The 24,201-nt window shown below is 39.7% G+C and overlaps 1 protein-coding gene across 5 annotated transcripts in view; it reads left to right on the forward strand.

Annotated features, from left to right (window-relative positions):
- LOC150080216 (histone-lysine N-methyltransferase 2C-like) overlaps positions 1-24,201 on the forward strand; it is a 1,301,638-nt gene that overhangs the window by 965,221 nt on the left and 312,216 nt on the right. For all 5 annotated transcript variants that reach the window (XM_090381514.1, XM_090381519.1, XM_090381517.1 and 2 more), the window contains one exon: positions 20,581-20,717. In XM_090381514.1, the coding sequence (XP_090237640.1) occupies positions 20,581-20,717 (137 nt within the window). The remainder of the gene's footprint in view (positions 1-20,580; positions 20,718-24,201) is intronic.

Consider the following 24,201-nt stretch of genomic DNA (forward strand, 5'->3'; position numbering starts at 1 on the left):
GTAAAGTACTACATATGGGAAACAGTAACCCCAGATCAACGTATCAACTCTGTGGTACTACGCTGACAGTTGTAGAGAATGAAAAGGACCTGGGGGTAATTGTGCAGGCAGATATGAAGTTCTCTGAGCAGTGCAGACGAGCTGCAAGAGTAGCTCATGATGTCTTGTCAATGAGATACAGGAATTTTCTAGCAGGGACAGGGATGTGATTATTCCCTTGTATAAGGCATTGGTCAGGCCACACCTTGAGTACTGTATACAGGTCTGGAAGCCTCATTTCAAGAAGGATGTAGAGCTGCTGGAACGAGTACAGAGAAGGGCAACAAGAATAGTGAATGGAACAAAGGGTTGCTTTTTTTTTTTTTTTTGGCTGATGCTGAATAAGCTTGCTTTCTTGCATCATATGCCTCTACTAATGCTAATGCTAATTACTCCCCCTGGTTGCCTCTCGAACATGTTGCCGTAGAAAACAATCATCCAATAAATCCACAAAAGTCTTGCTAGTGTGTGAGTGACCACAAGTTTCAGTCAATATCTGGAAAGTTAAAATCCCCCATTATAAGACATGCTGTTTTACTAGCCCACTCTGTTTCTCTGCACAATTGCTCATTGTACTCATCAGGTTCATTAGGCCTATAACACACACCTACTCTCATTTTTCCTTTCCCAGTGTTATGTCACACCAAACAGACTCAATATTGCATTGTTCACCAACATCAATTGGATGCACTTCCTTAGATTTTATGTGTCTCTTAACTTACAACATAACTCCTCCTCCCTTCTTGTCCTGTCTATCCTTTCTGTACATATTGGACTGCCCAAATTCCAATTCTGCACTGCTTATGTCTGTGTGACACCACGTCTCTGGTATCCCAGCAGTATCTGCCTTTGATGTCTTGACTAGCACTTCAAGCTCATCAAATTTATTAACTATACTCCTAGGATTGGTGTACATGCATGTATGCATGCACCTGTTTCTGCTCTTATTTCGCCAACACAGTTCATGTATTTACTTGTTCCACTATGACTCCCAACAGTCCTGGAAATGATAACCTTTTGCTTTCCAGGCTGCTTCTCATTCTAATAGAAACAGTGCAAGAATCATTTTTGCTTATGCCTGCGGCCACTGTTAAACGTTTAGTCTGTGTATTCCCCCCCCCCCCCCAAAGCTAGCAGTTTTCCGAACCACCTAACACTGCCTCGATATCATCAGCAAATATTCTTGCACCCTTTCTGTTTAAGTGTACCCCATCCTTGTAGAAGCAGTCTCTCCTGTCAACAAGAATTTATGGCCTGAGCTGCTGATGTGCCATAAAAAAGGAAACACCCAACCGACTGAGCTGATGAAGTGAGTAACAGGGTGAAAAAATGTCGTATAGATGTAATAGATATTGACTGGAATTTGTGGGTTGGTCACTCACACACATTCGCAGGGCTTTTGGGGATTTATTGGATGATTGTTTTCTACAGCAGCATGTTTGGGAGGCAACTAGAGGGAGTAGTACTCATGATCTGATTACCAGTCGTGATTCTTTATGCATTAAGAATATGCAGATAAAGGAACCACTAGGTGGCAGTGATCACAGTGTGCTGAAGTGGGATTTACTCAAAGAGGTAACTACCAACAGGGGTGAAGGGAAGGGTTTTTGCTTTACTGAGGTCTGAGACAGTATTTAAATTCTATACGATGGAACCAACTGATGATGTTACCAACAGCAAATTCAAAATGGGAAGCATTCAGAGAATTAATCTTGGAAGCGACTAGGCTTTTCATACCAACTAAGAAATATTGTTCAAGATTTAGGCCTAAATGGATGTCAGATTAACTAATGAGACATGTGGCAGAAAAGAAAAATGCATTGGATACATATAAATTAATGGGTGACACTGAAGCATATGATAGATATAAGCTGCTCTGTAACCAAGTCACAAAGGAGGTAAGGCAGGCAAAAGCAGATTACAAGAAATCTTTGGCAAAGGATGCAGAGAAAAACAACAAAGAATTCTTTACTTATGTAAACTCTATATGGAAGGGGATGAATCAGATTGGTGCACTGGATCCAACATTGATCCAACTGTTGATGATCCTGCTCTGATAGCTAACAAATTAAATGAGTACAGGCAGTTTTCACTTTATGAGTTCCCGGGTTTACGATTTTTTTTTTCTCCCAGCTATCAAGTATCAACAAAATCGAAAATATGAACATTAATTGCAAAAAATGAATGTTAAACATTCATAAATACCGCATTCCAAACCACGTGCATAGTTATACAATACGGTGTACCCTGCTTTACGATATTAATCAGTTCCAGAGACACCATCGTATCGTTAAAATATCGTAATGTGAACCCAATAACACATTGTTTTTTTGGTAATTCATTACAAGATTTCAGAAGTTGAAATTTTTGCTATATGATTTAGCTATTTATCTCTCTAAAATGTCATATTTATGGTCACGAGTATGACCTTAAGGCCATAGAAGGTCGTGAGCGTGGTTTGTAAATTGTATTATCATTAAAATGTACTACACTTTCATCGTTATCCTGTGTGCCGTTATAAGAATCAATTTTAAACACCTTTGTGATTTTTTTATAAAGCACATTTCTGGAGGTCGCTACCATAAAACAATAAAAACAATTTGCACTTTCAAGTTTATTTGGCTTTTCTGTTACTGCAAGCAGTTATAAACGGGTATTAACTCTATCTTCTTGCATTTGCAAAAATATCAATAGCTTGAATTGTGTGGTTTTTTACGTTATTATGGTGAAATGTGTTTCCCCTTTACTGGAATCTTAAATTGTATAAAAAACGTAAATAAATTTTCAGAATCTTCTCTTCATTCCTTTTTTTTTTTTTTTTTAAGCTTCGTAAATGTGTTACTCCACATGAATCGTGTTAGTTGCAATTTGTGTGTGCCGTCAAAAAATGCCTTTGCATACAATCATTAAATTTATAATTAAAAGAGAAGATTGACTTGGAAAAAAACGCTTCTTGAAACATTTCTGAAGAAGACGATTCCTTATGCAACAAACCGAGTGCCAGTTCAATAATGAGTGATCAACAAGTGTGCATTTAGTCGATGATGATGAAGAATAAACATTCTTTAACATTTGCAACTCGTAAATAATTTCTCTATTATTATAATTTCCTTGATTTTACAGGCTATGTTTGCATTTCTATGGAAAATAAATTCCACTTTACGAGTTTTTGCTTTATGTGCACTTGCTAGGAACGAATTAACTCATAAAGTCAAGAACTACCTGTATTTTGCACCTACATTCACACATGAGGAGTTATATAGGGAGAGGAATGCCAGAGGTGAATTAAACTCTGACAGTGAGCTAGATGATTTTGTAATAACTGAGAGCAAAGTGGAGGGAAAATTGTTGAAAATAAAAGTAAGAATGGCACCTGGGGTGGATGGGATCTATCCAATTATATTAAAGGAGGCAGCAAAGAAAGTAAACAAACCTTTGGCCATAATTTTGAGAGCTTCCTTGGACTCAGGGAGGTATCCATGGACTGGAGACGTGCAAATGTTACCCCAATTCACGAAGGAGGATCAAAGGGTGACACAAGTAATTACAGACCTGTTAGTTTAACTTCTATTCCAGGGAAATTAATGGAATCACTGGTTAAAGAAACACTGCAGGATCATCTAGACAAGACTTCAGTTATAGCTCGGACACAGCATGGTTTTTTTAAGGGGAAGTCTTGTCTGACCAATTTGATTGGATACTATGATGTGGTCACAAAGGAATTGGATGCAAAGAATAATTGCATCCAGTTCCTTTGTGACCTGGATGAAACAGTATGTCTGCACTGCTCAGTCCAAATATGTGATATCATATATTTGGATTTTAGAAAGGCTTTTGATACCGTTGCACATGAAAGACTGCTGCACAAATTGGAGCATTGTGCCGATGGAGGCAAATTCTGCTAGGGATAAAGGGATGGTTGAGTAGGAGGAGACAGAGTGGTAATCAATGGACACTGCTCTTCGTGGACTAATGTTATTAGTGGAGTACCCCCGAGTTCAGTGGGGTCCATTGTTATTTTCTGTATTTATTAACAATATTGATGAGGGTATATCAGGCTTAATGTCCAAGTTTGCAGACAATACAAAGGTCGGCAGGGTTGTTAATGACACAAATGACAGTATGGTGATACAACAGTATCTAGAAAAGTTGAGCAGGTGAGCTGAGAGGTGGCAACTTAAGTTTAACATTGACAAATGAAAAGGACCTGAGGGGTAATTGTGCAGGCAGACATGAAGTTTTCTGAGCAGTGCAGACGGTCTGCAAGAGTAGCTCATGGTGTCTTGTCAATGATATACAGAAAATTTTCTAGCAGGGATAAGGAGGTAATTATCCCCTTGTATGAAGCAATAGTCATACCACACCTTGAGTACTGTATACAGGTCCGAGGCCTCAGTTTAGAAAGGAAGTAGAGCTGCTGGAGCGAGGGCAGAGAACAGCATCAAGTTTAGTGAAGGGAACAAAGGTTTGCCTTATGAAGAAAGACCTAAGTTTTGCAAATTACAGTGTCTGGAGAGTAGGCTCCTGCGAGGTGATCTCATTGAGGCATATAAAGTGTTGAATCGTTTCAGCATGCTCAATGCTGAGATTTTTCCTTTTTTTTTTTTTTCTTTTTTTTATGAAAACCCCAAACACGACAGGTATTGGAACATATATTACTTATTCCTTGCTTGGGTTGGACGTTGAGAAGACGAAAGAAGATATTTATTGACACCAGACTTGAACTTCTGTAGACTGTAATTTTGGAAATACGTATGAAGGAAGGTTGTTGCAGAAAATGGCAGTTGAATGAATGCACGAGGAAGATGAAAAGTTGGTTCTGTGAGTTTGAAGTTGGACAGTAAATGGATGTTGGCTTGTAGAATGAGAATGTAGAAATTATAGAAGCCAATTCAGAACAGTTCTCGTGGGAGTATCTGAAGAAAAGGCATGCAGCAGAAACAGTGTCTATGAGACAGAGAGTGGAGAGACCCTGTTAGAGATGAGTCATTAATTAACCTAACTGCCCTCTTCTGAATGGAATCTAGAAGCCTGCGAGAGGTTTTCAAGGCACTGCCCCAGATGTGGTAACAGTATTCCATGGTAGGGTGGATTTGTGATTTGTACAAATTGAACAGCTGTTTGGAAGAAAATTAACGCAGAGAGTGAAAGAGGAAATCCAAGTTTTTTAGATGCAGAGGAAGCAATATTTGTAATGTGTTTGTGCCAAGAGAGATTAGAAGTCAGGGTAATTCCCAAAAGAGGTATATCAACTTGCCTAGAAATCAGAGTGTCATCAAAGATAAGCATAGGAGCAAGAATAATCGCCTGAGATGGCATAAATTCAAATTGAGGAAAGAAATTCATAGGATAGATGTGCAACAGTTTTCATTTAGCCAATGGGTGGTTAATTGCTGGAACAAACTTCCATCTGTCATTGTAGAAGTTGATAGCTTAAATAGATTCAAGGCAGAACTAGACAAACATTTGGAGAGAATGGATGGGTGAAATTAGAAGATTTTTTATTTATTTTATTTATTTATTTTTTTTTGGCTATCGCTATATATGCTTGCAATCTTGCATCATGTGCCTTTACTAATGCTAATAAATATTTCCAATTCTGGACCCATAGTGAAACCAAAATGAAGAAAGTGTTCTAGAAATTTGTTCCTTCTCTTGGCCGAACAACTGGAATGTAGTAATAGTAATCGTGGCATGTGATGTAAGAAAGCAAACGTATAAGCTTATGTAGCATCAACCAAAAAAAAAAAAAAAAAAAATTCACACAACCATTCCCTCTAAATGTTTGTCCAGTTTCTCCTTAAATTTATTTAACCTGTGAACTTCCACAATGACAGATGGAAGTTTGTTCCAGTAATCAACCCACTGACTAAAGGAAAATTTCTGCACATCTATTCTACAACTGTGTTTCCTGTTTGAATTTATGCCCCCTCGGGTGCATAATCTGAGCAGTGGACTCGGAAGTAATTCTTGAGCTCTATTAACTAAAATTATTATTATAAGCTATTAGCATTAGTAGAGGCATATGATGCAAGAAAGCAAGCTTATGCAGCATCTGCATTAAATTTATTTGAGCTATCAACTTCCACAACAAGGGGTGGAAGTCTGTTCCACCAACCAACTACCCGCTGGCTAAAGGCAAATTTCCGCACATCTATCCTACATCTGTCTTTTTTCAATTTCAATTTATTCCCTCTCAGGTGATTATTCTGAGCAAGAGGCAGAATCCCATCAGCATTGAGCATGCTCAAACCATTCAAGGCTTTATACACCTCTATCAGATCACCTCGCTGGTGCCTAGTCTCCAGACACTCTAATTTGCAAAACTTAAGCCTTTCTTTGTAAGAGCAACCCCTTGTTCCATTCACTAATCTTGTTGCCCTTCTCTGTACTCATTCCTCATTCCAGCAGCTCTACATCCTTCTTGAAATGAGACCTCCAGACCTGTATACAGTACTCAAGGTGTGGCCTGACCATTGCCTTATACAAGGGAATAATCACCTCCTTATCCCTGCTAGAAAAATTCCTGTATATCATCGATAAGACACCATGAGCTACTCTTGCAGCCCATCTGCACTGCTCAGAGAACTTCATATCTGCTGCACAATTACCCCCAGGTCCTTTTCATTCTCTACCACTGTCTGTGTAGTACCACAGAGTTGATACGTTGCTCTGGGGTTGCTGTTTCCCATATGTAGTACTTGGTGGCAAATACTACAAATGGGAAAGTGTAGTACTTGGTGGCAAATGAAGTTTAATATTTGTCAATGTTAATCTTCATTTGCCACCTCTCAACCCATCTGCTCAACCTTTCCAGATCCTGTTGTAGCAGCAGCAGCATAGCGCCAGTAGCGTCCTTAATAACCCTGCCAACCTTTGTATCGTCTTCAAACTTCGACATTAAGCTTGATATACCATTATCGATATTATTTATAAATACAGAAAACAGTAATGAGCCCAACACTGAACCCTGAGGGACTCCACTAATAACATTAGTCCACGATGAGCAGTGTCCATTGATTACCACTTTCTGTCTTCTCCCCCTCAACCACCCCCTTTATCCATAGCAGCAGTTTGCCTCCAATGCCACACTACTCCAATTTGTGCAGCAGTCTTCCATGTGCAACAGTACCAAAAACCTTTCTAAGATCCAAGTACATAATATCAAAGTTATTCCCTGCATCTAGTTCTTTTGTGACTGCATCATAGTATCCAATCAAATTGGTCAGGCAAGACTTCCCCTTAACAAAAGCATGTTGTGTCCAAGCTATAACTGAAGTCTTGTCTAGATGATCCTGCAGTGCTTCTTTAACCAGTGCTTCCATTAAAGGCGCCTCCGTAGCCAGGTGGGAAGGAGCAGCAGTGCGTAGCACACGCTTCTTGATTAGACCGGGGTTCGAGCCCGTCACCACCAAATACGGAGGATGCGGAAAGGTTAAGGAATGACCGCCGCATATCCTGGAGCAATATGGCCTTAGTTGCTAATGCTCCTAAAAACCAAACAACAACAACAGCTTCCATTAATTTTCCTGGAACAGAAGTTAAACTCACAGGTCTATAGTTACTTGTGTCAGCCTTTGATCCTCATTTGTGAATTGGGGTCACATTTGCACATTTCCAGTCTATAGGTACCTCCCCTGAATCCAAGGAAGCTCTCATAATTAGGTCTAAGGGTTTGCTTACTTCCTTTGCTGCCTCCTTTAGTATTACTGGATAGATCCCATCCACCCCCAGGTACCTTTCTTGTGTTTATCTTCAATAATTTCTCCTCCACTTTACTCTCAGTTATTACAAGATTATCTAGCTTACTGCCAGAGTTTAACTCACTTCTGGCATTCCCCCCCTCACTGAATAACTCATATTGGGTGAATGTAGATGCTAAATATTCATTTAGTTTGTTAGCTACCTGAGCAGGATCATCAACAGTTGACCCATCGATATCAAGTGGACCAATCTGATTCATCCCCTTCCTTCTAGAGTTTACATAATTAAAGAACTCTTTGCTGTTTTTCTTTGCATCCCTTTCCAAAGATTTCTCATAATCTGCCTTTGCCTGCCTAACCTCCTTTGTAACTTGGTTACAGATCAACTTATATCTATCATAGGCTTCTGTGTCACATGATAATGTATATGTATTCCATGCATTTTTCTTCTCTGCCATATGTCTCATTAATTCATCTGACATCCATTTAGGCCTAAACCTTGAACAAAATTTCGTACTTGGTATGTAAAGCCTAGTAGCTTTCAAGCTAAGTTCTTTGAATGCTTCCCATTTTGAATTTGCTGTTGGTAACATAATCAGTTTATCTCACTGTATAGAATTTAAATACTGTCTCAGACCATCGTAGTCGCCTTTACGAAAGCAATAATCCTTCCCTTTACCCCTGATGGTAGTTACCTCTTTGAGTAAATCCCACTTCAGCACACTGTGATCACTGCCACCTAGTGGTTCCTTTTTCTGCAGATTCTTATTGCATGAAGAATCACTACTGCTAATCAAATCAAGAGTATTACTCCCTCTAGTTGCCTACCGAACATCCTGATGTAGAAAACAATCATCCAATAAATCCACAAAAGCCTTGCTAGTGTGAGAGTGACCAACCCACAAATTCCAGTCAATATCTGGGAAATTAAAATCCACCATTATAAGACTCTCTGATTTACTGGCCCACTCTATTTCCCTGTACAGTTTCTTAGTATACTCATCAGAGTCATTAGGTTTATAGCACACTCCTACTCTCAATTTTGATCTCCCAATGCTTATGTCACACCAAACTGACTCGACACTGCACTGTCCAGTAATGTCGACTGGCTTCACTTCCTTGGATTTTGTGTTTCTTAACTAATAGCATAACCCCTCCTCCCTTCCTATCCTGTCTATCCTTTCTGTAGACTTTGTACTCCCCAAATTCCAGTTCTGTATTCCTTATATCTTGTGACACAATGTTTCTGATATCCCACCGATATCCGCCTTTGATGCTTTGAGCAATACCTCAAATTCATCAAATTTATTTACCAAACTCCTAGCATTGGTGTACACGCAAGTATACATGCACCTGTTCTTTTTCTTAGCTACCCTAACACAACCCATGTGTTCACTTGTACCGCAATGATTCCCAGCAGTCTCTGAAATATCCTGCATCTTGTTTTCCAGGCTTCTGCTCATTCCAATTAAAGCAGTGCAAGAATATCTTTCAACTCTGCCAGTGGCTACTGTTAATCTATTCATCCTTGCCCCCCCCCCCCAAGCTAGCAGTTTTCCGATCCACCTAACACTCCCTCGATAGCATCAGCAAATATTCTTGCACCCTTTCTATTTAAGTGTATCCCATCCCTGTAGAAGCAGTCCCTTCTGTTAACAAGTACAGACTAGGCTGAAAAAAATTCTACCCCTTGAACCTTGCACAATCATTCCAGGGCCGAATTGATCGACAAGGCTCTTGTCATATACTCCCTCCTATCGTGTCTGGCAGAATTTTGATGAATATGAATTGCCAAGAGACTGTACACTATGACAAATATAGAAAAAAAAAGTATAGTAATGGGTAATCTAGGCAGATGTGCTGAAAAATGGCAGTTGATATGTTAAACATTGATAAATAGGATTACTGCATTTAGGTAGCATAATTCTGGAATAACAGAATTATACTATCTAAACTAAGTTTAAACTTGAATTTGATATTACCAAACCCAAGAGTTAAAAAATTAAATTAGTCTTCAGTTTACACCAATTTTAGTTTAACTTTGAATAAAATTAAAGTAAATAAAATAAATGAAGGTGAAGATTTGACATTGTTTTACATGTGTAATTGTACAAATTGGAGGAATGTGGCATTAGGAGATGGTTAAGTGATAGGAAACAGAGTACATATAATTAGCCACTACTCTTCATGGGCTAACATTACAAATGGGATACCACAGGATTTAGTGTTCAGGTCCATACTGTTTTTAATATTTATTAATTATATTGATATAAGTAACGCAAGGCTGATATCTAAGTTTGCTGATAATAAAAAGTTTGTGCTCAGTGGTTAAAACATTGGACAGGCTAGTTCACCGCTCAGAGAGCTTTATGTTAGTCATATACTGTCAATAACTACAGGATTATTCCATTGTATAAAGCAATAAGTACTCTAGATAAGGCCATGTCTAGCGTACTGTATAGAAGTTTTGAAATCTCATTTTAGGAAGGGTACAAGAGTTGTTAGGAGTGTAAAGAAGAACCACAAGATTAGTTGGGGGCACAAAAGGACATTATTATCAAGAAATACCCCGAGTTCTGTAGACTGCAATGTCTGGAAACTAGGCATTTGCATGATGAGAAGTGGAAAAGAACACATGGTTTCCTTCCTTGATGTTCTAACAAAAAAGATTGACACTTCAATTAGAATTGGCTATGGACACTGTGGCTCTTCACAAGTTTGTCAAGTTCAGTGTAGTTTTTTAAAATTTTAAAAATATTAAGTAAACTAAATTCTGATGTCTAGGAACAAAGATAAGATTTAGAAACAGGATTAGTTGCTGCTCTTCAACTGTCCATTATTCTCTGAGAATGGCTAAATCATGTGAGGGTAGTGATGATGTCATTATTTTGTGTGATGTTTATTTGGTTAACTTTTCCTCATTGCAGATTAAAGTGTGGTGTAGGTTCTGGATTAATGTTACAGGTCTCTTGCTCTCAAATCTTGTTTATATTTGCACTTAGCCTACATTGTGTTTCTGGAGCTGTTTGCTTGATAATATGAAAAGCACCACTGCACCTTTCTCATATTTCTCAGTCTGTTGTCACTTTTGTACACCTCTCATCAATACTCTTTTAACAATACAAATGCCCTATGTATTATTTACTGCTCTGTTTCTTTTGAAATCTGTTTTAATTCCTTGTACCCAGTGAAGAAAACCTGAATGTTGTGAGTCGTGGTCTCTGCTAAACCTATGTCAAGGTAGGAGGAGTTTTCTTTTCATTTATCATAATTATTCACTCTTATTAGTGGTATTTATGCCTATGTCTGTTCAGATATTCTTGACTTCTTAATCTGGAATCTCCTATCTCCCCTTCAAAATACACAAAACCTCCATCTTATTCTACCAAATTCATATAGTCTCTCATTTCTGTTGGAAATTCATTGGTAAGCAGGATTTGTATAGCCCAGGACCTAGCTCCTGGGTGTCCTTACTACACTGAACTTGACAAACTTGTGAAGAGCCACAGCATTCATAGCCAATTCTAATTAAAGTGCCAATCTTTTTTGTTAGAACATCAAGGAAGGAAACCATGTGTTCTTTTCCACACCCAACAATATGCATCACTTTGTTGACATCTTCTGTCATATATTGGAAGCTCACACAACTTGATAATTTACCAGACAATTCTATCGACATGCCTAATATAATTAATTTCTCACAGCCCTTCAAAATAAACAAATAAAATATCAGTTCCTGTAACTGGTAAAAATCTCTACATAATTGCTGTTGCTTACCATAGTTCTAACAGTAGTCCCATATTTAGCAGTGTTTCTCTTCTCCATAGCAACACTATCAACAGCGTATTAGTACAAGCTGGTGCATTAGCATTAATGATACAAGAAAGGAAGCTTATATAGCAACAGTCAAAAAAAAAAAAAAAAAAAAAAGCCCTTCCCATTTCACCCATCCATTCACTCCAAATGTTTGTCTAGTTCTGCTTTCAACTTATTTAAGTTGCTGACCTCCACTACAACAGATGTAAGTTTGTTCCAACTATCAACCACCGCATATCTATTTGATCAATTTGAATTTATGTCCCCCTCAGGCGAGTAATCTGAGCAAGGGGAAGAATCCCATTAGCATTGAGCTTGCTCAATCCGTTCAAGGCCTTTACACCTGAATTAGATCACCTTGCAGGTGCCTAGTCTCCAGAAGCTGCAATTTACAGAACTTAAGCCTTTCTTGGTAACACCAACCCTTTGTTCTCTGCTAGCAAAATTCCTATATATCATTGACATGACATCATGAGCTACTCTTGCAGCCTTTTTACACTTCTATTCTACATATCATATCTGGCTGCACAATTACCCCCAGGTCCTTTTCATTCTCCACTACCTGGAGTGTAGTACCACCCAGTTGATAAATTACTCTGGGGTTACTGCTGCCCATGTGCAGTGGACAGGTCCACGTGTCTGTTCTCTGTGCGGTCGCGTATTTTTATGCTCCCGTTCAATGAATAGTTTAAAGGGTTCATCTCAACATCTTGTCAAGTTTTTGGTATCCAGCAACTCAGTTTCTGGAGTGCTTGTTCCTGAGGCAAGTTGTTCCTACTAAATGATCAGGTAAACAACTTTATTTTTAATTTAAAAACTTGAATTGCATATCTTGTTTGTTCAGCCAAGCCCTTCATCGCATAATAGTCAGTGAAATGCTATCCAGTTCAAGGTCATACTGACCAGCATCTTAGAAATCACCACCTCCCCTTAATCAGATCAACCTGCAGGTGGTCTGTTTACGTTGTCTCTCTGCAGTGGACTACCCACTGGGTACTTAAAAGAGTCGTGCTATTCTAAAATCAGCTGAATGACAAACTGCATCCACATACAGTAAGAAGTGATTTTATTACCTAGCATTTGGGCACTTTAGAAATAAGGAACTTTAGAAACTATATAGAACTTTCAGTAATTATATTAAAAAAAAACTTGCAGAAGCCTTCTGCCACAACGGAAGTGCTATTTAAACATCTGTTCATTGCCAAGTTCCCCCTATTTAACAATTATTATGCCTGGCCTTGCAACCAAACAAACTTGTGATTGCTGCTGAAAAAAATTAAAATTTTTCTGATTTGTAATGGCCCCTGCAAAAGAACCCTGGGGGTGTGCTGGTCTGGAAGATCCACTCCAAAGATTAGTGCCACAGCTCAAGCTAGATACATCTGCAGTCAGTGCAAAAGCAGCATACCAAGTCCTGGTAAAAACAACTCAGAGAGAGAGAGAGAGAGAGAGAGAGAGAGAGCCAGCACAACAAGTGACCTAACCTTTCTCACTCCTGCAGACTCTTCTGTCGAGGGGTCACGATTTCGCAAAACTGATAACCCAGAAAGTGGTAGGAAGCAAGACATTGACTCTGCAGAGCTTCAAGAGCAACCAAATACACCTTATGATAATGCTATGGCGCTGGATCCAACACCCCCCTGATGAACCTATCATGGACCTGGTCAAAATTTTCCAATGGGAACTGGAGGACCTTATGACTGACTCCAGTAATCACATAACTGCAACCCTGAGAGGAAAGATAATTTACATCTAGTCAAAGATGGAATACTTATTTCTGAATACACACATCGAATACGAGAAGGCTGCGGCCAAATTAGAGGCTTATATGGAGGTACGAGGAAACCAAATGCAACAGCGCCTTGTTTGTTTGGTTTTTAGGAGCATTAGCAACTAAGGCCATATTGCTCTGATATGCGGTGGTCATTCCCTTGAACTTTCCGCATCCTCTGTATTTGGTGGTGACGGGCTCGAACCCCAGTCTAATCAAGAAGCGTGTGCTACGCACTGCTGCTCCTTCCCACCTGGCTACGGAGGTACAGCGCCTTCTTTCCTATGCAGATGCACTGAGGACTGCTACCAAGCCAAGTAATGAGGCCTCTGCCCCTACAACCAAATGAAAAACATTATTAAGAACTCCAAATTTAGTTATTCTAAAACCTATTGACAACCAAGAAATTAAGTCTAGCGAGGAAGTCAAGAATACAGTCGTCAATAAACTGAAGGAGCACTTTAAAACTACAAGAATTAAATCGATCACGAAGACCCGAAATGTTGGGGTACTGATCAAAACTGAAACATCAACAGAAATAGAAGACATCATAAAAAATCTTGCCATCTCGACACTTGGCCTTACTGCAGAACAGCCAAAGAAAAAAAGGCCCTTCGGTAGTCATATTTGATGTCAGCATGGACTCCACACTTGTGCAAATCACCCTGGAACTATACTACTGTAACCTGCAAGCATCTCACCCTGACTCTGAAGCTTAATAAGCTCCCAGAAGAGCTTATTAAGCCAAAATTTCATAAAATGTCTAAGTCAGTTAATAATGTTAACTGGGTGGTGGAGTTAACTGTCTCGCTGGTTTTGTTGGGGCAGTCCTTATACTGATGTCCCTTCTGGACACAGTGCCCACAGGTTGACTCAGCCTGACTGCAGGTGTGTGTGGTGTGGCCAAACCTGCAGCAGTTGAAACACTTCGGGACAGCAACATTCTTTAAAATGATGGCTGCCCCAGTCTATATATATATCCTGTCTTGATTTTTTATTGTATTCAAGACAGGATATATATAGACTGGGGCAGCCATCATTTTAAAGAATGTTGCTGTCCCGAAGTGTTTCAACTGCTGCAGGTTTGGCCACACCACACACACCTGCAGTCAGGCTGAGTCAACCTGTGGGCACTGTGTCCAGAAGGGACATCAGTATAAGGACTGCCCCAACAAAACCAGCGAGACTGTCTGTGCAAACTGCAAAAGCTCAAAACTTCCTCATAATCACTCAGTAAGAGACAACAGTTGCCCAGTTTATCTACGCGCAAAGCGAGCACAACAAAGTAGAACCGATTATGGGCTTACGCCTTAAACAGTTTAACACCCAACAGATCAACTTAATGCGCAGCGGGCCAAGGTAGTTCCAGACCAGCTAAAAGTAATTATAAATGAGGAAAATATAATATCGACATCATGATCCTTCAAGAACCTTATACCCATGCCAAGCAGATGCAGGGTTACCCACTTGCATACAAAATAATCCAAGCAGATAACGAAACTCCCTGTGCGGCAATTGTAGTTAGGAACCCAGAACACACCACCACCAAAATATCAAGTCTGCACATCCCGGGCAGTGTACCTGCATGTCATAGGTCCTCTTGGAACCTTTTATGTGGTTTCTATATATAACAGACCCGGAAAGGATATTCTACCAACAATAAACTATCTGGAAAACATAGCGGCCCCTCTTTCCCAATGAGAAAATTATCATGGGGGGGCGGGCGTAAACTGGCACTCTCCTTTTTTTTTTTTTTTTTTTTTTGATTTGGTAGTTGTTGGCACATCGGCTTCTGTGGCCATATTGCACCTCCCAAGGTTTTTGCAGTACTTTGATCCAAGCCCGAGGCGGGAATCGAACCCGCGACCTTTGGGTTGCCGGGCAGGTACTTTACCCACTCGGCTAGCCCGGTCGGCGGCACTCTCCTGCTTGGTTTGCAGGGTTTGATGACCATAGTGGCACCCGCAGTGGGCAGCGATTGTAAGAGTTTATCTCCAATTCACAGCTTACCATATTAAATAGGCCACACAATTTGCCATTTTCATCCACTCTCTTGGAATCAAATATTGATATCACCCTGGCTAGCAGACAGGTGGATGGCTGGCTGGTGTGTCCAGGAGGCCTGGACCACCTCACACCACCGGGCCATAACTTTCCAAATGTCGAGACTCCAACAGCAACCATTGAATCCCAAACACACACTGAATAGATTTAAAATAGAAAATGCTTACTGAGACGACTTCGTAGCAGCTCTGGACATCTTTGTCATGCAACTCCCGGTGGGGGACTGTGATTGCTGGATCCAGAAGTGCACCAGAGAATTGTTACCAGGGTCATTACAAGCGCCTATACCACAACCTTTAAATGAAAAAAACCACACCCCAGTGCTGTTCCCTGGTAGTCCGCAGAGCTGCAGCACCTCCAGAGAGATAAATAGTAAAAGGAAAGCTTTCCAAAAAGCAAGGAGATCACAGCCAGAGCCAGAGGTGGAGGTCTTGAGACAACAATATAGAATAGCCAGGAATACCTATATATCTGCGAATTGGTGGGAGCATCTGCTGGCATCAACTGGGAATGCCGACCCTTGGGGGGTTGTATATAAAATTACCACCAATAAACTCCCCCACGGGAAAGGTTCTGACAACCACTCTCACACTCAAGGCACAATAACCACTACCTGGGAGCAGTCAATTAATAATATACTGAATACCATTTTCCAGCCACCAATCTCTGACCTCACACTAATACAAGCCCAAGCTGACACCAACTGTGTCCAATGAGTGCTACACCACACAGGAGACTGAAGAGCCCTTCACCCTGGAGGAACTTCATCGAGCAGTATTGAAACTCAAGGACAGGTAATGCGCAGATCCTGACCTTCTGGAGCCAGAGATTGTCAGAAGAGTAGTAGACTACAAGCGATATTTGCTGCTGAACCTTTTCAACCACTGTCTGGCGAAACGATACTCTCCACTTGATTGGAAGACAGCTAATCTTCGATTTCTCCAGAATCCAAATAAACCGTCACAACAGCCAACATCATACAGACCAATCGTCCTCCTAACTGTTCTCAACAAACTTTTTGAGAGACTCGTCTTCTTCAGAATTCACATGTATTATACAAACACAAAGCTACAGGCCGACAACCAGTATGGATTCCATTAGGAGTGCTCGACAGTAGATGCTATAAATAACCTGATAACATCTGCTCAATCCACACCTAAAAAATACTTCTTTGTAATTGCAGTCGACTTCGCTAGGGCATTCGACTCACTTTGGTGGCCGAGCATGCTAGGCAGGCTCAGGCAAGCAGGATTCCTCAAAATCTCTATTCCTGCATTAAAAGCTATCTCTGTGACAGATCTGTCAGTGTAGAGACTCCCTACTCCAGGATGAATAGAAAGATCCGTGGGGTTGCCCACAGGGCTCGTTCCTAGGACCAACTTTCTGGAACATGGTCCTGGATGAGTTCCTAAATCAAGATCTTGGGTATGTTATGTCCCAAGTCTATGCAGACGATTTGATCCTTTCCGTGCCTGCCAGCTCAAGATCCCAGCTTGAAATTTCTGCTAACCAAGCACTCTGGCTCCTCCAGTAGTGGGCTACCCAGCACAACCTGACAATCTCGGCTGAGAAAACCTCCAGCATCCTCCTGAAAGGGAACCTAAGCTCAACCAGACCACTGCAGATTAAGATCAATGCCACAACCATCAAGCACTGCACCCAGCTTAAGCACCTTGGTGTAATCCTAGACTCACAACTGTCCTTCCTCCCACACCCACAGTATACCCAAAAGAAGATAAGAAATTACACAGCATTGGTGGCAAGGGTCACCCACAGGGACTGGGATCTAAACCGACGTATCCTAGCCCTGTTTTACAAAGCAGTCTTTATTCCAGCCATCTCATATGCTACAGGGGTCTTGTATCACCAGGAAACTATTGTCACAAATCAGAAGAAATTAGCCACCATTCAAAGAGCAATGCTACATACCATCACCTGAGCCTGCTGCACAGTGAGCACTCCTGCTCTTCAAGTTCTCGCTGCAGTCCTCCCTTTAGACCTTGAAATAATTAGATGCAGCATGTTGTATCATCTGTCCAAAGGAATCTCCACTACCACCATTGGATTCACCACCAACACAGCAATCAATTGCAAGACAAAGAAAAGGTACCTTCTCACTCACCTGCAGCAGGACAGATGGACGACATCCACTAAGGGAGCAATTACAAAGAAATTCATCCCTAAAGTAACATTCACGTTCCCAAAAGCCCCAAAGTGGTTCATAACATACCTTCTCACTGGCCATGGGTTGATACAAGAAAAATTTACGTCTGTGCATCACAGATTATCCACGCTGCCACTATGACACTGACGAATCTCAGCACCATATAATGTATGACTGTCCTGACTATGAAGACTTGAGATCTATTCTGATCACAAAGATTATTAATTTGCCAAAGAACCAAGAACATATACTAATTCATACCCATGATAATTATAAATACTTCACCACTTTTGAACAGGATGTCTTCAGTAGACAAAGAACATTAAGGAACCTGAACCACCAAGACCAATAACTTGAGATGGATTCTGGGCACCCCTCTCCAGTAACATCAACCACCAACCTCATTGAAGCTAAACCGAACTGAAATTCACTTCCTTCATCCAAGTTCAACCGGTACCTGATCCCACTCAAGACTCCAAACTCAAAACCAGTAGCAGCTTTTCTGCCGCAAGCCACATTGGCAATCAAACCGAGGACTCTAGCCTGGTGAGGCACTGACCTGCCTTGCTGACTTTCTGGGGTTGCCTTCTCTATTGTCCCCATACCTCTGTCTTTTCTCCCCAAGCCTTCAGTTCCCCCCCCCCCACCCTCTCTAACTCGCAGTGTACCCCACACAACTTATCAATTAATAACATCTAAATTTAAACCATGCTTACATAAACCTCTCTTGGTCTAGCGTTAACCCCCTTTTTATTTATTTTATTTATTTATTTATTTATTTTTTTTTTTTCACATAGGCCCTTGCCACTGAATTCTTTGGAAACTAGGTGGCAGGGCCTGCCAGAGTACAAAAAATCTACTGGGTACCTGACCTGTCTCCCCGGGGGCCAAGTGCAGTAAAACAGTGGGTCCCAACACTGGCCCAATGGCTAAATGGTCAGAAGAACAACACTACACATCCCTCCACTCCCCACACACTTTTTAAATCTCTGGCCTTCACAGAGTTCTGTGTTACACAAACAGAGTACACAATACGGAAATGGGCTGATATTGCCACTGTTGATACTAATTCCTATATAAAACTAACAAAGTTAACTTTTTCAAAATTTACCTCTGAAATCATATGGATAATTCACGATGATCATTTAACATGAATTAACCATTACAGTTTTAGAGGTAAGTTTTGAAAAAGTTAAGAACTTCTATTTTTATATAGGAATTTTTGCAGCCTCAAAATTGAAAGCTTATGTATAACAATTGCTCATTTTGCAACTTTAAATTATTCCCCTGCCATTTCAGCTACAAATTAAAAGTTTCCTATGAGTAAATGCTAAGTTCAGTAATATTCTAGTTTTAGTAAATAGACAACATTACTTAATTTCTGCCATTTTTGGAATTGTCTCACAGCCATCACTCAGAACACAAGTGTCAAACTTTTGTTGTTTTTCAGTAGAAGAACAGGGATTAGCACTTTTTTTGGACCGATACTATTTAAACTTGCTTTCTTGCATCATTTTTCCACTAATAATACTAATATATGTAGAAGTGGGGAGAGGGAGTATCTATGACTTGTTGTGCACATTGCAAACTTCCCTACTTACATTGAATAAATAACTTGACTCACACGTGCAACAACACCTACATTCACAAAATACGATCGGCATTCAATAAATTATCTACCTATCTATGAAGGTAGGTAGATAATTTATTGATAGAGGCAAAAATCTTTTTTTATTTCTCAGTGTAATTCCCCTGAACTTCAATACACTTTTTCCATTTTGTTGGCAGTGAGGAAATGCCAAACATAAATTTCTTTGTCCTGTCCATGTACATTTTTCTTGAAGTGTTGAAATAGGAACTAGTCACTGGGGGCCAGATGTGGACTGTAAGGTGGATGGGTAAGTTCTGTAAAGTCACTGTCTCTCGAAGCAATAGTGACAGCATATGACCTGTGCATTGCCCAGCACACCTCTAGAAAGTTTTCCATTGCATTTTTTCCTTGGGTTGTACAGTAGGGATGCATATGGCTCCCCAGTCACTGTCTGCTTGTGTTACAAGTAGTGAATGCACAAAATTCCCTCAGCATCCCAAATAATGGTGGCCATAATTTTGCCAGGTGAAGGTTATGTCCAAAATTTTTTGGATGGGGGAGAACCCTTGTGCTTCCATTACATTGATTCTTACTTGATCTCAGGATCCCAGCGATATGAACCCATATTTCATCACCCATAACAATTCTGGAGATGAAAGTTTCAGGATCCCTTCCATAAACCTCTAATTCTCCTCACAACACTGTACTCTGAATTGCTTCTGCAGAGGAGTCAGAAATTTGGCACCCACCTTCCACTGACCTTAGTCATCCCAAAATATTCATGGAGGATGGTTATAACTTCCCTCAGATGTGTCATATTCCCTAGAGATTTGGGGCACCTTTAAAAGTCTGTCATTCAGCATAACAGGGCCGTTTCTGGAGTAGTCGCTGTCACAGACCTTCCTGGATGTGCATCATCTTCAATGGGCTCCCTACCCCACTTGAATTAATTTAACCAGAATTTTACCTGATACTCTGAACATGCACAGTTGCCATACACAACCAGCATCTGTTCATGAATAGCCTTTGGCCCATTTTCTTCTTTGGTGAGAAACTTGATGACTGAACGATGCTCCAATTTAAGCAAATCCATAATTTGATGCGTATCTTCTTTCTTTCTGTTACAGCAGCACAACCTGAAAACATAGTGAGATCAAAATTAATATGATTCAAACCACAGGGAAGTGCCTTGACTAAGATAATTTATTGAACCCTTGTATATTCTTAAATTTTCAGTTTTATAAATAAATATAAATATATCCTTTTAAAATAAAAGGGTTTAATGGTGAATTATGTAATGCTATTGTTTATAAAGAATAATCTTTAATTTATTTTTTGTTAATTTCTCCTTTTTAGTATTTAATTAAAAGATTTTGGGGCTCAATCCATTTGGGAAAACTAACTGTTTACAATATATTTATATTTCATCTAGCAAAAGACACCAATGTTAACATTCAGTCAATCATAAATAAAAAGTCTAGATTTTGTCGCCATTGTGATATCGTAGTTTTCAGTGCTGGCATAAGGAAAAAGGCCTCAGACCTGCTCTGCATTTCACGTGAAGAACTGGTAAAGTATTTAAGTTATTTTATTTATTTTTTTATTTAAAAAGTTCATTGTTATTACTGTACTAGTGTATAACTATCATAAAATAACAAAAAAATTACTATAAACTTAAAAATACTGTAGTATTTTGATAAATGAAATTTATTTTAGCTTCTATTGAATATTTTTCACACCTTATTACATTTACTGTTTTCTTGTATTTCTGTCCTTTGGAACAACCAACCTCCATCTCCAAGTCTGATCTTATCCGCCTTCATTTCAAGGAGGATAAGATCAGAAAAAATAAACAAACAATAAACTATCCAAAATTAAGATTGAACATAAAAAATGATTATCTAATGATTACCTAAAGAAGAAATAGAAGGAAAGAAGTTATACATGTTGGTTGTACACACTTGACTCATAGTTACCAACTCACAAAGGATGACCTTCCAGATTGCAATAACTCTCATTCTCTACTCGTGAAAAGCATGGCATCAAAGACTGCTGGTTGCATCTAAGAGAACAAAAAGCCTATGATAGGATAACAACAATAATATAATTTTAAGTATTTTTCACCAACCGTATGTTGAAATGACAAAATAAAACGAAAGCCAAAATTTGATAACTTTATAATTAAACTTACAATAAATTACTATTTACAGTGGATATAAAACAATTAAAATATCATAAAATACAATAAAATATACCAGGTTAAAAGCGATAAAATATCTGAAGCTTTTGAAGGCTCTGCCTTCTTTCTCAACAGTAAGCTTTTTTACTTTACAGGGAAACTTTAAATACCCGCAGGTTCATGGGACATGTCGCGCAGTTCGATGACCCATGCACTGTTCTCCTGCGTGTTGGAACCGGAAGTGGCTCGGGAGCGCATCAGGTGGAATCGTTCATCCCCTCTACGGATCACTGCCTCAAAGAGGGGATGGATATGCATATCCCTGTCTATATTAATATTGTTCTCAGTGGAACTAATCCGCAAGCTCTCGAGCCACTTGCGGTCCCAAAACCTATGCGCCCGGTCAATGATAACTGCTTCGTCCGGGGAGATATGGTGCTGCTTCTCCCAAAAGTGTTCATTTTTAAAAGAAGTAGTACAACAACCGTTCCCTCTAAAAGTTTGTCCAGTTCCTGCTTGATTTTATTTAAGCTCTCAACTTTCACAACAACAGATGGAAGTTTGTTCTAGCAAATAACCACCCGCTGGCTATTCTTCAACTGTCTTTCCTCAGTTTGAATCCCTTTCAATTTCAAAGCCTGTTCGTAATCTGAGCAAGAATCCCATCAGAATTCAACATGCTCAACCCATTCAAGGCCTTATACACCTCAATCAGATCACCTCGCAGGTGCCTAGTCTCCAGCCACTGCAATTTGCAGAATTTAAGCCTTTCTTGGTAAGAGGACCCTTTGTTTCCCCTCACCAATCTTGTTGCCCTTCTCTTTGCAAGCTCAAGTAACGCTGTTTCCTTCCTAAAATGACGGCTGTACGTAGTACTCAAGGTGTGGCCTGACCATTACCTTATACAAAGGAATAATCACCTCCTTTTCCCTCCCAGCAGAATTCCTGTATATCATTGCCATGGCCTACTCTGGCCACCTGTCTGCATTGCTCAGAAAACTTCATTTTCTACCACCCTGAGAGTAGTAGCACACAGTTGGTACGTTCCTCTAGGGTTATTTTTACCCATATGCAGTACTTTGCATTTGTCGATGTTAAACTTCAGTTGCCACTTCTCGGTCCATCTGCCCAAATTTTCTAGATCCTGTTGCAGTAGCACACTGCCATTACTGTCATTAACAACTGTGCCAATCTTTATCATCCTGCAAACTTTGACACTCAATCTGATATACCTTCATCAATATCATTGATAAATATACAAACAACAGTGGGACTCCACTAATAACATTAGTCCATGAAGAGCAGTGTCCATTGATTACCACTCTGTCTTCTTCCACTCAACCACCCTTTTATCCATTGTAGCAACTTATCCTTAATATAATACTGCCCCAATTTGTACAATAATCTTCCATGTGAAACAGATTTCCTGAAATCCAAGTATATGATATCAAAATTATTTTATCATCTAGTTCCTTTGTAACCACATTATATCCAATCAAATTTGACAGACAAGACTTTCCCCTTAACAAACCCATGCTGTGTCTGAATTGTTACTGCTGTCTTGTCTAGATGATCCTCCAGTGCTTCTTTAACCAGTGACTCCATTATTTTACCCAGAATAGAAGTTAAACAAACTGATCTGTAATTTATTGGAAAACGAAGGTTTAGATAAAGGACAAGAAAAGGATTCCATCCCTACAAGAATTATTTCACTTACATAGTCTGATCAAGGAAAAGAAGAAAAGAAATCATGGAGATCATCCCATTTTGTATTCTTGTAATTGCAAAAAACACAAGGTTGGCAATGGCCATGAGAGAAAGGCTCCATTGGAGAAGAGACCATCACCAATTTGAGATCTCGGTTTCTTAGAGGACCACTCACCTCAACTGTGTACTTAGAAGGGTTGTTTGTGAGAAATAGATCGAGCGTATTGGCTGTATGGTTAGAATAGTCCAGTACTCTGGTAGGTATAAGAACAATCTGTGCTAGGACTTTAATAATTACAAAAGTCTCAGCATCTTGACCAGCTGTGTCCGTATGACTAGAAAACAGAAGCCAGCCAGAGTTGTGAACATTAAAATCATCGAAGAAAATTAACTCACTGTTAAGAAAGCTGAACTGGAGAAAATAGTTCCAATGATTAGTCGAGTTGGGAGAACAATAGAGGCAACAGATGAATTTGACAGAATGTGGTAGAGCAATTTTAAGCCAGAGAAGATAGAGAAAAGAGGATTCCAAATAACTAAATCTCTGACAGGGAACATCAGAACAATCTGCAGAAGTACCACCTTTAAAGTGAAAGGAATCATACAACAAATAATTCGGACAGCTGAGATAAGCAATGGTTGAATCAACCGATAACTGAGATTCTGTCGGAAAAAGTATGTGAGGTTTGGCAGACTAAGTGGAAACAGACATCATTGAGATTAGAACTGATACCATTATATTTGTGTAATGAATGAGGAAGTGTTTTGGAGGGTTTAGGTCTTTTCGCATTTAACATTCCCGATTAATTTGGCAATTTATGGTGTTGTCAGTAGTAAGAAAAGGGACGGAGTGACACTGTATGAAGTAATGAAATTTTTGGATAGGGCGTACACATGGTAAGAATTAACTATATAATATCTGTGTACATACACCACAGTTTACCCATAAATTTAAACTACATATGTAGTGTGAAAGGCATCGTTTCAATTGTATCGCATATTCTGGCTGCCTTCACAACATGATGCCAGGTATTGCACTGCTTTGAATAAGTAATGAGTCTAGCAGAGAAGACTACCATTATTTATTCTCAGTGGATACCACCACCCAGACAGCACCGTTTCAAAGCTGTTGGCCTATCATCGGTGGGTGGGGAGCCTACCCTCTAT

The sequence above is a fragment of the Mastigoproctus giganteus genome, chromosome 9 (genome assembly GCF_048544385.1).
Source record: "Mastigoproctus giganteus isolate SK-2022 chromosome 9, ASM4854438v1, whole genome shotgun sequence".
Lineage (NCBI taxonomy): Eukaryota > Metazoa > Arthropoda > Arachnida > Uropygi > Thelyphonidae > Mastigoproctus > Mastigoproctus giganteus.